General features: G+C 40.4%; 1 protein-coding gene across 1 annotated transcript; it reads left to right on the top strand.

Moving 5' to 3' along the window:
* Positions 1–234: 234 nt before the first annotated feature.
* LOC307122808 (uncharacterized protein) lies at positions 235–14201 on the top strand. Its single transcript, XM_079811030.1, has 3 exons — positions 235–405; positions 892–1656; positions 8586–14201. The coding sequence occupies exons 1-3, from the start codon at positions 375–377 to the stop codon at positions 14018–14020; spliced, it is 6231 nt and encodes a 2076-aa protein (XP_079667156.1). The 5' UTR covers positions 235–374; the 3' UTR covers positions 14021–14201.
* The last annotated feature ends 362 nt before the right edge of the window (positions 14202–14563 follow it).

Genomic DNA, 14563 nt, shown 5'->3' with positions numbered 1-14563 from the left:
TGTGCATATTTGATGTATACAAGACACTTCCCCTTAAAATAATAATTCCTGATAACCAAATAATGATTCAAAACAAAGCATCATGCTATGGAGCTAGTCAATGCACATATGAAATGAGCAACACTGACCACAAGGCCCCTTTTTGATTTCCGCCATACCCATGCAGTTTCCTGTGCGAGTTACAGAAAACCACAGGTTGGTCACGTGAACAAGCTTCCACGTTCAGCGCTCTGTTCCGCTCTACTATTGTCCCATGCATCAGTAGGAAGTGAATCGGTTACGCTTGAAAGATACTGAGACGTAAAATGATGCCAATGTAAAAAAAATAAAGCTCAAAACGAGGAGCAAAGGAGGACGAAGACAGACAGACAAAGATGGAAAAACAGGAGGATCCTTCGTTTCTGGGTGAGCTAAATATGATCATGATTGAAGATGACATGCACACATGTGTGAAAAACATGTCTGAATTTCTTTGCTTTAGACAAACAATATACCAAAGCAAGTGTTTGTATCTTCAGAACCTTTTTGCCTTCACTAACGACAAACCAACACAAAATGTCACAATACTCTCTCAGAAATAAAAAGGTACAAAAGCTGTCACAGGAGGAGGGGAGGGGGGTATCTTTTCTCATTTTTGGACCATATTTATCACTAATGGATGCATATTAGTACTTTTGGTACTGCCCCAATGACCGCTTTTGTGCCTTTTTTCTCCTGAGAGTGTACTGACCGACCACCCAAATGGCTTAATGTCAAGTGTTTTGTACATTATACATGTCTTTAATATTACTTTTGAGCAATTTGATGCATCCTTGCTGAATAAAAGTATGAATTACTTTTGAATGGTAGCACATCCGTGCAGTAAAACTAAACATTACCTACCTCTCACAGACAGGAGGCCGCAGACAGTTGAGGCCAATGGAGGAAGTCCTAGTCACCAGCCGTCTCCTCTTCCTGAACTTCGTGTGGTTTTGCTAGGCCGCAAAGGTGCTGGGAAGAGCTCAGCTGGAAATACCATTCTAGGCCTGGCAGGAGTGTTTGAGTCGAATAAACCGACTGAGGAGTGTGTGAAGAGGCGCGCCGACGTGGAAGGAAGGCGCGTCACGGTTGTGGACACCCCGGGCTGGGAATGGTACTATCCGGTGAACGGGACCCCCGGTTGGGTGAGGAGAGAAACCAAGCGAAGCATGTCCTTGTGTCCGCCAGGCCCTCATGCCGTCCTTCTAGTGGTGCGATCCTGTACGTCAGTGACAGCCGAGTACCATCAGCAGATCGAGGAGCATCTGGAGCTGCTGGGCAAAGCGGTGTGGGATCACACACTGGTGCTGTTCACACGCGGGGACGAACTGGGCTCCGTTCCCATCGAACAGAGGATTCGAAACGGCGGCAAGGCCTTCCAGAGGCTCCTGGAACGGTGTGGGAACAGATTTCACGTTCTGGAGAACAAGCGGCGCGTCGATGATGGATCGCAGGTGAAGGAACTGATGAAGAAATTGGATAAGCTGGTCGAAGAGAGAGGGGGGAGATATTATGAGACGGATGTGCTTCTTCTGGAGCTGGAGGTGGAGAGCAAACGGAGGGCACGAGAAAGGAGGAAGAAACAGAGGCTGATGGAAGCGCAGACGCACAGAGGAACCATCAGAGCCGTGCTGATGAGTGAGTGGATGGCTTCCTTTGTATTTCTGTATTGTTTTCCAGTACAAATATCTAAACATGCTTAAGCAAGGTCTGGTACTGCTAAAAATAACATTGTTTTGGGTCAAAATGACCCGAACAGAGAGTTAAGGTTTACATCGACATTTACTTGAGGGACAAAATTACATAAGATATTAAGGCTAAATGTATCTAAATGAAGTAAGTAGGGTGTAAGGGTGTAAGAAAAATAAAACTATTATTTAATTAATGAAGTGATTTTATTTCTTGGTTTAAGCCTAAACTCCCTTTATTTGTTTTTTGTCTCCTCAGAATACATTACGTAATGCATCTTAATTTGAAAATGTTTAGAAAATTGTACTGGAAAACAAGATAAAAGTATTATTTGCATCAAATTCAACAGACAAAATGTCAAATATTTTCTAACTCAGAGTTTTGAGATACTTGCATAAATGTTTCTCTAGAGAGGAAGAGTGTTCAGTATTCATTTTGATTGATTCAGTAAAAAGAACCAATTTAAAAGAAACTTAAAAATGTTCAGTCACAAAAGAATGATTGATACAAACATCTTCCTCTAGAGCAAAGCTGATGAAATATTTTAGAGCAGAGCATAGCTACAACCAGTGTTGCCACAGTTACTTTGAAAAAGTAACTTAGTTACTTTACAGATTACTTGATTTTAAAAGTAACTAAGTTACTTTACAGATTACTTGATTTTAAAAGTAACTAAGTTAGATTACAAGTTACTTTATTAGTTACATTCATCAGTTGCCGACATCACCCCTGCCGCCTCAACATAGAAATGACAACTGTTTTTGCCAACACTAAATATAAAACATGTTACTAAACATAAAACACTAAACATAAAACCCTAAACATGTTAATGAAAAGGTACAAATTACTTTGTGTTCTTATTAAATACATTTATGAAAAACAATTTATATTTAATTTTTAATTTATATTTATATATGAATGTAAATAATTATATGGGCCTACACAAATAATATAAAATTACAAGATTTATATTTTATTGTAAACGTAATGCGCAGCTCTGTAAAGGGACAACAAATATATGATCGATCCGTGAGAACAATATATTTTTTTAATAATCTTTAAGTGCACAAAACTATGAAAATATATGAAACGCTTCAAAACAAAGCGGCAACACAAAGCGCTTATGCGCATCCCGTGTGCAGAATGATGCGCTTAAAGCAACATGGAATCAGAGTGTGCAGTGCAGCGCGAGTGCACATTGAAAAGTTCACGGCATAAAGAGAAGATGAGCGTTGAGCCCACAAATCCTAGTCTACTATGTAGCCTATATCGGTCCAAACATTCACTGATTATTTGTTTCTTCACAGTTTTTAATTCTTGTGCGTGTGATGCTAATTAATAGTCCTTGTGTTGTCACCCGAGTAGCGAGCACAACATCTTTCAGAAACCGCTAGATAAACTCCAGGAAGATAAATTATTTTATCAACATATCAAGTATTATAACGGGAATATATCATATCTAGTGAGCTTTACCGCTGACTGCTGACTGGAACCGAACGACGCGCAGTTTTGCTGAATGGAGAATGATTGAGCTACAGCGGAGGAAAGACATTCAGCTATGGAATGGCTTTAGATTACTTTGTAGGCTACTAGCAAATAATAATATACTAATAATGATTGCTGAAGGATAATGTGACAATATATATTTCTGATGATTATTTAATTATCACGACATGCCTAATCTGAAGTGACTGCCTGTCTTGAGTTTTGTCGACAGACGGAGGCGGCAAGAAATTTGATGGAGCGGCCGCTTCGTAATTCTCTATGCAGGAAAACCCCTGCTGAGACTAAACAAGAAAGCAAAAATAAATATTTTTACTAAGGAAAATGACAAAAAAAGTAACTCACAGTGACTTGGATAAGTTACTTTAATCTGATTACTGGTTTGGAAATAGTAACGCGTTAGATTACTCGTTACTGGAAAAAGTGGTCAAATTAGAGTAACGCGCGTTACTGGCATCACTGGCTACAACAATATATAAATCACTATAGAAATGTACATTCATTTTAAGACTTAATTTAATAATTCATTTAGCTATGTACAGCACACCTTTTCATCACCAGAAATGAACACTTTTTCATGATTTACTCGCCTCATGTTGTTCCAAATGCATATGCTGCACTTTTCCACACACTGCAAAGCGAACCAAGCAAACAAACAAACAAAAGTACCATAAAAGTAGTACCCACACTCTCAAAAAAAGTACAAAATTGTACCTTTTATGGTACAAGTGGCTGTCACTGGGAAGTACCATCAGATGCAAATGAGCTATTTAGCTAACTCTGGCACAACATTTGTGTTGTGTATGGTCCCTGTTAAATAAATAAATTAAACTAAACTAAGTCAGGGGTAGGTCCTAGAGAGCCGCTGTCCTGCAGAGTTTAGCTCCAACCCTACTACGCCACCATAGTATAAAACCCATGACTCCCAGCATGCATTGCAGCATTAAGTATGTCACCATTTTTGAGCTGATTCTTGATGTCTATGTGCATCTAAACTTTTTTTTAACCCCCAGATTCCCTTTAAAAATCAGAATTCAGAATGTCTGATCTGTGGCAAGAAAGTATTATTGGTGAATAATATCTATTAACAACAAATAACCCGTTTTAGGCCCCGTCCACACGGAGACGCGTGTATACGTTGTATAGCTGTATAAGTAAAAATGTTGTACCGAATCAGCGTTTCGTCCACACGGAAACGGTGTTTTGGGAGCATAAAACCGATATTTTTCTAAACCGGGTCCCAGAGTGGATGAATCTGAAAACGACACCCTTGCATTTTCGTGTGTGTACAGCCAATCCGTATATTTTGTGAAACGGTGATGTCATCACCACGTCCTGCGAGGGGGGAGATTAGAAGGGATACAACTACGGGCACTGGGCATGCGTACATCAATACTGCATCATTTAATTACTGTATTTGCATTATTGTAAGAGTATGTTTAGGATTGGGGTAGGTGTAGGAGTTAATAAAACACATCTGGTATGTAGCACATTTATTTATCGTTATTTTATTGTGAGATTTTGCCTCACTTCCTACCATTGCTGTACCCCTTCTAGCCACAACTCTTCTTCTACATTTTTAGTGTATTTCTGTGGCAGAATTACAGCGCCACATACTGGCCTGGCATGTATACTACACCGTTTTGAGCCGTTTTGAAACAAGGAAAAAAAAGATTGGATAGGGAAAGCTCTGGCTCTGGCTTCGTGTGGGCTAAGCCAGTGATGAATCAAACATTTTCTTTATGATGATGATGATGATGATAAACTATACAACCTGATAACTTCTGTTTATAGCTTCCTTTGCAACAAATGTGCTTTGTTAACACTGTTCCACAAACTCACATAAAAAAAACAAGAGTCAAACCGCCCAACTAAATGAAACACTGATCACCATAATGGTAAACATTTTCAATAAAACATCAGCATCTAAACTTCCGTAAATTCTCAAAAGAACTGTAAACAAATGACAGAAATAAAGTCAGTTTGGTTAGTAATAAGAAAGATTTAATTATCTAATGAACTCTAACACTGCTAACACAGTGCTACTTTAAAACCCTGCTGGTGGTTCCCATATGTACACAGAGTGGTGTTAATTCAAGACCGGGGGAATTTAGTGTGCTAAGGCTACAGGCAGATGAGGGTTTCTTTCAGGGTTGGAGACAAACTCTGCAGGACAGCGGCTCTCTTGGATCAAACTTGCCTTCCCCTGCTCTAAGTACAGGAAACAATAGTATAACCAGTGGCGGCTGGTGATAATTATTTTGGGGGTAGGGGGGACAGTGTCTTCACTTTTATCTTTTTACACATTTATTTCCCACATATAATTGAATGAGAAAAAAAACAAACAAAAAAAACAGCAACAACAGACTAGCATGTTGACTATTTGAACATAAATTTTGCTCTCCTTTCTTTCTGGCCAGCAAATTTCTCAATGACTCTCTGATTAAAGTCAGTCATCTCTGTAGTGTCATGACGTTTGCATTTTTCAGTCAGAAATTTGAGGTCTCTTACCCCTGTTGTTGTCCACAAGACTTCAGTACTTAGAAACAAAAGACAGGGAAAGCAATAAAGGGCATTGCTAACAACACATCCAGCCTGCCAACTCCGTTTCTCATAACAAGCGCAGGTGGAGCTCCGAGTGCAGCTGCGTCCTGTCACTGGCCTGCTGCTGCTGGATGTTTAAATCGCGTTGGTCCGGTTCGGGATCTTCCAACGAACGCCTTGTGAAAGAATTTGGTTTAACTGCTGCCATCTCTACGAAAGTGATCATCATAACAAGGTTTTGGTGGAGTCGGAGTGACTGTGTCGCCGCACACTTTCGCTTTAGTGGCCAAGAGCGGAAAGTTGAATGACAGGTGACAAGAACCAATCAGATTGGATAAAATAACACGCATCCAATTCTGATTCGCCAGGGACGCAGCGACCTGTGTCCGGAGGAGGATCTTTAAAAAACAATTAGAGACCAGCTTCAGATCACATGCTGCCCGTATATTTTTGGACTCAGATAGACATCCATTTGTCCGGCGTCCCTCGCGCATGAAACATATTGAAGAACATATTAGTTAACCGATCAAAGCCAGTTTTTATTAAATGCTGAGGCTCTTACTAACAGCAGGCACGTCGTATGAGTAAACTATTTTATTTTTATTTCATTTTTATATACATGTATATTTCTGGAATTTTGATGGGGGCGGCGCCCCAGCGCCCTCTATTGACCAGACGCCACTGGGTATAACTGTACCCTAAGAACCAATTGTATACCTTTAAATGTAGGCCTACAGCTACACGTTTTGTTCCCCAAGGAACAGAATTGTATCTCCTCTGTACCTTTTTTCTGAGAGTGCATATGACCACTATGGAAAAAATTTTCCAGTCCACCATAGCTCAAAAATCTAATACATATTTAATTAAAACTTGTCTCATTTACACACATCGCACTAGGTGTGATGTCACGGATGTACAACAGCATTGTTCCTTTCACAAAAACAACATACTGGTTTGGAACAAGATGAGAATGAGTAAGTTTATTTGTCAGCATTAATATGTAGTATAAACGTGTATTTTAGAGCTGTTAAAGCAAACTCTCTTTTTTCTCCTTAAAAAAAATAATTACAATACTGAACATTAAAAGTGAATCATTATGTAAATCCGAATTATGGAATCACGCAAATTCTATGTGTGACTTGAATGCATGCCAACACAATTTTGTACAAAAAGTAAAATTTTGTAAGATTTAATATAGGCTTAAATAATACATTAACACAAAGAGGTTTATAATCTTAATAATAAATATATATAACTTGATAATAAAAATGCATCTAAGGGAGTGTTCACACTTGGGATGTTCACTGTAAAAAGTGAACATCCGAGTGAACGTGCAAATTCAGTAGATGGCGCTCCCGGTACACAAGGTGGTGCTGCGGCACCTTACGCTTCTGACACTCGCTTGTCACGCAGAAGAAGAGAGACAGTATTTACGTGCTTGCCAAAACCATTCACACACTTTTTGCTAACTGGCAAGCAGCATTAGCAGCTCATCTTCTTCTTTTTTCTACTTACTACTTCTTTGTCGTATCAATGTGTGCTCGGCAAGACCGTTTTGTGCTTGAGCGGCACCAAGTCGTGTTTTACTGTGACTTCAGCAGCTCCAGGCACGTGAACTAAAATGCTGATCTCACTTGTCAGCCAGTTTTTAACAAGCCGCGTCAAAATAAAAAAACGAAAACCGAGGCGATTTTTTAAGAAAGACGCTTTTACACCTGGCGTTTTGCGCGTTGGTGTGTATACTCACATTGGCGCCCTTTGTTTAGTCACGAGGCGTTAAACGCACATGAAAATCGTCCCGGTGTGAACAGGCCTTTAGATGTAACAAAACCCTAATGTACATAACTGATACATTAAATACATTAAATGTGAAGTGTCACGCAGGGAATTCTGGGAATGTCAATTTACGGTTTTTCACTGTAAATTACACAATGACTTGTTCTTTTTCACTTCCAAAAACTGTAAATTTAAAGGTATTTTACTATAAAATTAAATTAAATGTAAGGTTAGATCTATTACAGTTATTCACCGAAACTTTCTGTTAACCAATGAACTGTTTTTCACCGTAGCATTTTTACAGTCTTTTACCGTTAAAATCACGATAATTTTTTACAGTGTTTGGTTCGATTAAAATGAACCCCGGTGCGATTGCTCTGTTAGTGCGGTTCATTTGAATAAGTGTGAACGCTGCCATCCAACTCTGGTGTGCAACAAACAAGTGAACCGACACCACTGAAAAGATAAGTCTCAGTCCACTTTCAAAAAACTCTGGTGCGGTTCAATTGAAATATGAACCCAAAACGGGACATGATGTCAACCGATACGACCCTAAAAAGGACAGAATGCTCAAGCACACCTTTTTTTTCTGGTCAAAGTTGCGATGTTGCCCATCACAGTTCGGTACAGGTGCCAGAACCGCGTCTCCTCGCAGTAGATTTGTGTGTGTGATGTTTGTGCCGCTGTTTTGACTCCTTTACACATTTTATAAGCTCTTCATGAGTTCTCAGCTGGTAAAATTATAGCTACGCACAAACAATGAGCTCATTTAGCCCAGCATACAGCATTGTTTTGGATGTTCGGTAATAAAAGCCGACTAATCAGATTGTGAAGGTATCCCTATGCATTTAGGTTCAGGGTGTTAAAATGTCATTGTGAATGCTAAGTATACCAGGACTAAATGTTTTTTTTTTTTTGGTCCGGACCAAGCGAACGAACCAAGTGAACCCAAGTGTGAACACACCCTAAATTATGTAAAAAATAAAAAAAAACATTATTCACAAATGCAGCTTAATTTAGTTGTTTCTGTGTATTGTGTCTCCCGTCCCTGCTAGACGATAATCCTCAAGCTGAAGACCTGGATGAGAAGAATCTCTTCTCTAGAGGTTCACGCCGTCTCCCGGAGCTGAGACTGGTTCTGCTGGGAGAACGAGAGACGGGGAAAAGCTCGGCTGGGAACGCCATCCTCGGAGGACCAGGATACTTTCAAAGCAGACAGGCGACGGAGGAGTGTTCAAGACAGCAGACGGAGGTTTCTAACAGACTGGTGACGGTGGTGGATGTGCCTGGATGGGAGGGCGGACCAGAGGGAACAACTCCAGAGAGAGTGAAGCGAGAGATTGGAATGAGCGTGGCGCTATGTCCTCCCGGACCTCATGCGTTTCTTTTGACGCTGAGAGTGGACACGCTCGTCCAAGCCCAGTCGGTGCGAGAGCACTTGGAGATTCTGGGGGAGACAGTTTGGAGACATACGTTTCTTCTGTTCACGAGGGGCGACCAGCTACGAGAGGGAGTCACGATTGAGCAGCACATCCAAGGAGGAGGAAAGGAACTTCGCTGGCTGGTGGATCGATGTTCAAATAGGTTCCATGTCATCAGCAGCAATTCTTATTTGGAATCTCAGAATTCCAAGACACAAATAACGGAACTTCTGGAGAAGGTTGAAAAGATGGTGGCGGGAAATCGATGCGAGGCCTTCTCGCCACTAGTGCATGAGATTCAAGAGTTAGGAAGACAAAAAAATGAGAAATTTCAGCTGAAGGTCAAGGAGTTTAGTGAGAAACTTCAACGGCAGGAAGAAGAACTGAAGAAGATGAAGGAACGGGAGGTCAGGAGCATTCGCTGGTTCTTCGAAAGACGCAAAAAGGACAAAGTACAATCTCCCGGGAAGGCAGAGAGGGAAGAGGCGCCATACAGGGGCGAAGATGACAGGAGAAGTGTGATGGGCGAGCTGGAGGAGAGGATGGCGTGGTTAACGGAAGACAAGGAGCGGGAGATACAAGAGCTGAGCGCTGAAATAAGCAAAGTCATGGTGACGCACCATCAGGGTCTGAAAGAGAAAGAGCAAATGCTAATGAGATTAGAGGAACGAGAGCGTGAGGGGGAAGAACTTAAAGAGAAAGTGGATGAGCTTCAAATTAAACTGCTGGAACAGGAGCGCTTGGATGCCGTGAAAGAGCAAGAGCGAAAAGAGAGAGAGGCCGAAATTCAGCGAGCACACATGAACGAGATGAATGAACTTAAAAACAAAATGTTGGACGCTGAAAAAGAGAATGATAGGATGAGAGGAAAGGCTGAGGAAACTCTAAAAGAGATGGATGCATCGCAACGCAGGTATGAAGAAGAGGCCAGGCAGCAAAAGCAAGAGATGGAGAGCAAACTGAAAGAAAAGGACAATGAAATGGAAAACATTTTAAGAGAAATCGAGGAGGTGAAACTGAAGGCCGAAGGCAGAGAAAAAGAACAAAGTGAGAGATTCAGGGAAAAGGTTGAGAAGAGAGAGAAAGAGATGGACAAGCTGAGAGAGGTAACAGAGATGATGACAGAAGAGATGGAGCAGCTACGACTGTCCTATCAAGAGCAAGTGAAAACAACAGAAGCTGAGAGAGTAATGCATGGAGACGTTGTAAAGAAATATAACACGCTCATAGATAAACTTGTAGGGAAAGATGAAGAAATAGAGCGAACGATGAGAGAGAAGGAAAAAGAGCTGAATCGAAATGCTCAAACGCAAGAGAAGCTTCATCAAAAAGACGATGAAATAATCAAATTGAGACAAAGAGATCAGGAAAAGGACAGAGAATTGGAGACATTGAAGAAAAACATTACCGAAAAACAGATGGATATTGAAAAGATAAAAGACAGTGTCCAAGCAAATTCTGAAAAACACACAGCTGAACTTAAAGTTTTGGAGGAAGAGTTGAAAGCAAAAGAAGATGAAATAGACAAATTAACACAAAGAAACCTAGAGAAAGACAAAGACATTGACAAACTAAAGCAAGGCATTAGCGAAAAACAGAGGGATATTGAAAAGATAAAAGACAGTGTCCAGGCACATATTGAAGAAAATGCAGCTCAACTAAAACATCATCAGGAGGAATTAAAAGTAAAAGATGAGGAAAATGACAAATTAAGACAGAGAGACCAGGAGAAAGAACGAGAAATTGATACACTTAGGCAAAACATTAGCGAAAAACAGAAAGACAATGAAAAGTTAAGAGACTGTATCGAGGAACAAATGAAAGAAAGTGCAGCTCAACTGAAGTGTTTAGAGGAAGAGCTGAAAATAAAAGAAGAGGAAATAACCAAATTAAGACAAAGAGACCTGGAGAAAGACAATGAAATTCACACACTTAAGAAGAATATCATTGGCCAACAGAAGGACGCTGAACATTTGAAAGACAGCATTCAGTCAAATATTGAAGAAAGTGCTGCTCGATTGAAGCGTTTAGAGGACGAAGTCAAAATAAAAGAAGAGGAAATAACCAAATTAAGAACAAGAGACCAGGAGAAAGACAGAGAAGTGAACACACTGCGGGAAAACATTAGCGAAAAACAAAAAGACATTGAAAAGTTAAGAGAGAGAATTCAAGCACATATTGAGGAAAGTGCAGCTCAACTAAAACATTTAGAGGATGAGCTACAAACAAAAGAAGAAGAAATAACCAAATTAAATGAGAGAGATATGGAAAAAGATACGGAGCTGCAAACAATCAATGAAAAGCATATAAGAGACATAGAAAAGTTGAAAAACAGCATTCAAGCAAATACTGAACAAGATGCTGCTCAACTAAAACTTCTAGAGGAGGAGTTTGACGTAAAGATGGAGGTCTACAAAAGAAAGAATACGGTGATGGAAAAGGAGATGGAAAATATAAAGAAACAGTATGAGGAAACGAGACTTATAACTGAGATGAAGGAGAATATCATTAATCAGTTACAACAGCAACACGCAGACACTGAAAGACGCTCAGAGGAACAGCACAAGGAAGAGAAAGAACGAAACAACGTCCTACAAAATGTGAACGCAGGATTGGAGAAAGAATTGGAAGAGCTGAAGTGCAAGTGTGAGGGACTTCAGACTCAGTTGAAGGCTTCAGTTGAGCGCTACGAGATACAGATTAAAGAAATTGAAGGGTTGGAACAACAACAAGCCGAGTTAAAGCTGCTGCTGGAGGAGAAGGAGAAAGAGAAAGAGAGTGATATGCAAGACATGAAGGTGTATTATGAGAAAAGGCATGAAGAGCATGAGACGGAGAGAGAACAAGAGCTTTGCAGAAGAGAGAGGGAGGTAGAAAAGAAAGAAGAGAAATTAGCACAAAACAAACAGGAACTGTTAACTAGAGAGGGTGAAATTAACAGGAGAGAACAAGCGCTAACAGATGAAAAGCAGGATTTGGAGGTGCAAATGTACAGGATTAGAGAAGAGGAGAAGAATCTGGAAAACGAGGGCCAGAATAACAAACGTTTGGCTGTCGATCTGATGAGGATGAGAGAAGAGATTGAGAAAAGAGCGGAAGAGCTTATGGTTGGAGAGGAAACATTAAAGGTGCAAGAGCAGCAGATAGAATGTAAAAAGGATGAGCTACAAGCAATGGAGAGGACACTGGAGAAGAAGGAGAGGGAAATGAAAGACCTGACTGAAAAGCAGGAGAAAAATATGGAAAACCGTAGGGAGCAGCTAGAAAGGAGAGAACAAGAGCTGTTTGAAATGGAGGAGAAATTTGTTAAAGAACAACACAGGCTTAAGGAAGATGAAACATCTTTGGAGATGCTCAGAGAAAATCTGGGAAAGAAAGAAAATGAACTAAATAAACGAGAGCAGATGTCGGAAGTAAAAACCAAAGAGCTTTCAAAGCGCTCAGAGGAACTTGAAAATAACAAACATGACATTGAGAAACGGCAAGCCGAGTTGAGCAATAAGGAAAATGATCTTCTGAAAAAAGTAACAGGATTACAAGAAAAGGAGCAAGAACTTGTTCAGAGAGAGCAGGACCTTGAACTCAAAGGTCAAAGCCTGATGGAGCAACAACGAGACATGGAAAAACGGGACAATACTCAGCATGAACATGACCTGGAGCTTAACAGCATTAGAGAAGCATTGGGGAAAAGGGAGCAAGAGCTGATTAAAGGCGAAGAAGTGCTTTCTCAAAGAGAGCAGAAGCTGAAAAGTGAAGAAATCTATTTGGAGAAAAAACAGCAAGTCATGCAAAAACGGGAAGAACAGCATGAAGACTTGTTACATGGTCTGAAGAAACAACAGGATGTTTTGAAAGACAGAGAACACTCTTTAGATACCAGAGAAACCGACCTGTGTCAGCTGGAATTGGAGCTCGCTATGAGAGATAATAAAGGCAAATGTCTGCAGAACCAAGAATTAGATCTAAAGAAAAAAGAGAGCGATGTTGAGGCCAAAACACAAATGCTGGAGCTCCTAAAAACAACCCTAGATGGGAGAGAAAAACAGCTTGAGGAATATCAAAATCAACTGGACAGTAGAACGCTGGAGCTAAATAATGAACAAGACAAGCTGGCAAAGAAGCGAGAGGAACTTGAGAAATGGGAGAAGTATTTATATAACACAGAGCTGAAACTGCTACACAAAGAGCCTATCTCGGGATATCACCAATGGACAAACAGCACTGAAATTAATGGGAAACAAACAGAAGCCAAAGACATCCATCAAATGTGTCAAGAAGTTGGAGTAGATGGTGGCATTTGTGATGCAAAAGACACAAGAAGTGAAGAGCGATTGCAGTTGGCTACTAAAAACTGTGCAAACAACAGATCGGTAAAGAACCAGAGGGTTAAACGAACACTGGAGGCCAGGCAAAAAGAGGAAGACGGTGAGAGTGTCAATTCTGAGGGCGAAAGTGAGGAAGACTTCTTTGAATCTTCAAGCACCAGTTTCCCACCTACCGGACATTCACCCTGGCCCGTGTCTGAACTAAGGCTTGTGCTTTTAGGAGACTCCTGGTCGCCCCGTCATCCAGCGAGATGCACCATCATTGGGCCTGATGCAAATGGATGCAACCCTTGGAGAGGAGAGATATCCGGCAGGCAAGTCACTATTGTAGAGCCTCACGGTCTGAAATGGAGATCTGGGATTGGCAGTAAAGACACATTTCAAAAACATCTCTCTCAAAGTGTCTCTCTGTGTCAACCTGGACCACATGCATTCATCCTGGCGATTCCCGCTTATGTATCCTTCACTGGTCAGTACAGGCGTGCAGTGGAGCGCACCATGTCAGCGCTAGGAGAAGCGTCATGGAGCCACACTATTGTTCTGCTCACCTGGGGGGAAGCATTAGGAGAGAGCGGCCAGCAGCACGTGAAGAGAAACAGTGACCTGGAGCGGCTGTTTCGGAAGTGTGGGAATAGATCCCACGTGCTTGACAACAGACATCGGGAATCTCACGTGGTTAGGTTGCTGGAGAAGGTTGAGGAGATGCTTGGAGGAAACAATGGACATTATTACAAACTGGACTGAAAAAGAGTGTTAGGGATTTAAAGTGAGCCTTTATGACTGTGAATAATATTTAAAGTATGATATAGACCTGGTAGATTCTGGTAGATTGTCTTGACATTCTTGGCTGTAAACAATATTTATGTGATTAGCAGTACAAATTCAAATAAACAAGACTTTTTAAAGACTTTAGAGTAAAATGTGTTTATGTAAAATAAAATAAAAAATGTAATTTAGTATTTGTTCCATTTTTCTCATTGTTTACAGAAACAAATGGGGGGCATTTTTGAAAAAATATATTTTATTCATATGTTATGCTATGTCCACTGTAGTGGACACCAGGGCGTGAAATGCCACGTATAGGCAAAAACAATGATAATTTATTATTATTAAACAATTTTTAGATTTCAGGATTTTCTTTGATTATTACTTTGATTATTCTCAACTATGTTATTAAAAAATATAACAGAAACTGATATACCATTTTATTTTATGCAATATGTGGGTAAGTAAGATGGCCATAAATGTATAGTCTCATTAAATACAATGTATATACACTGTATCTAA

The sequence above is a fragment of the Gobio gobio genome, assembly GCF_949357685.1.
Source record: "Gobio gobio genome assembly, chromosome: 2".
In the NCBI taxonomy this organism is placed as follows: domain Eukaryota; kingdom Metazoa; phylum Chordata; class Actinopteri; order Cypriniformes; family Gobionidae; genus Gobio; species Gobio gobio.
This window is presented reverse-complemented; position numbering and strand designations above follow the sequence as displayed.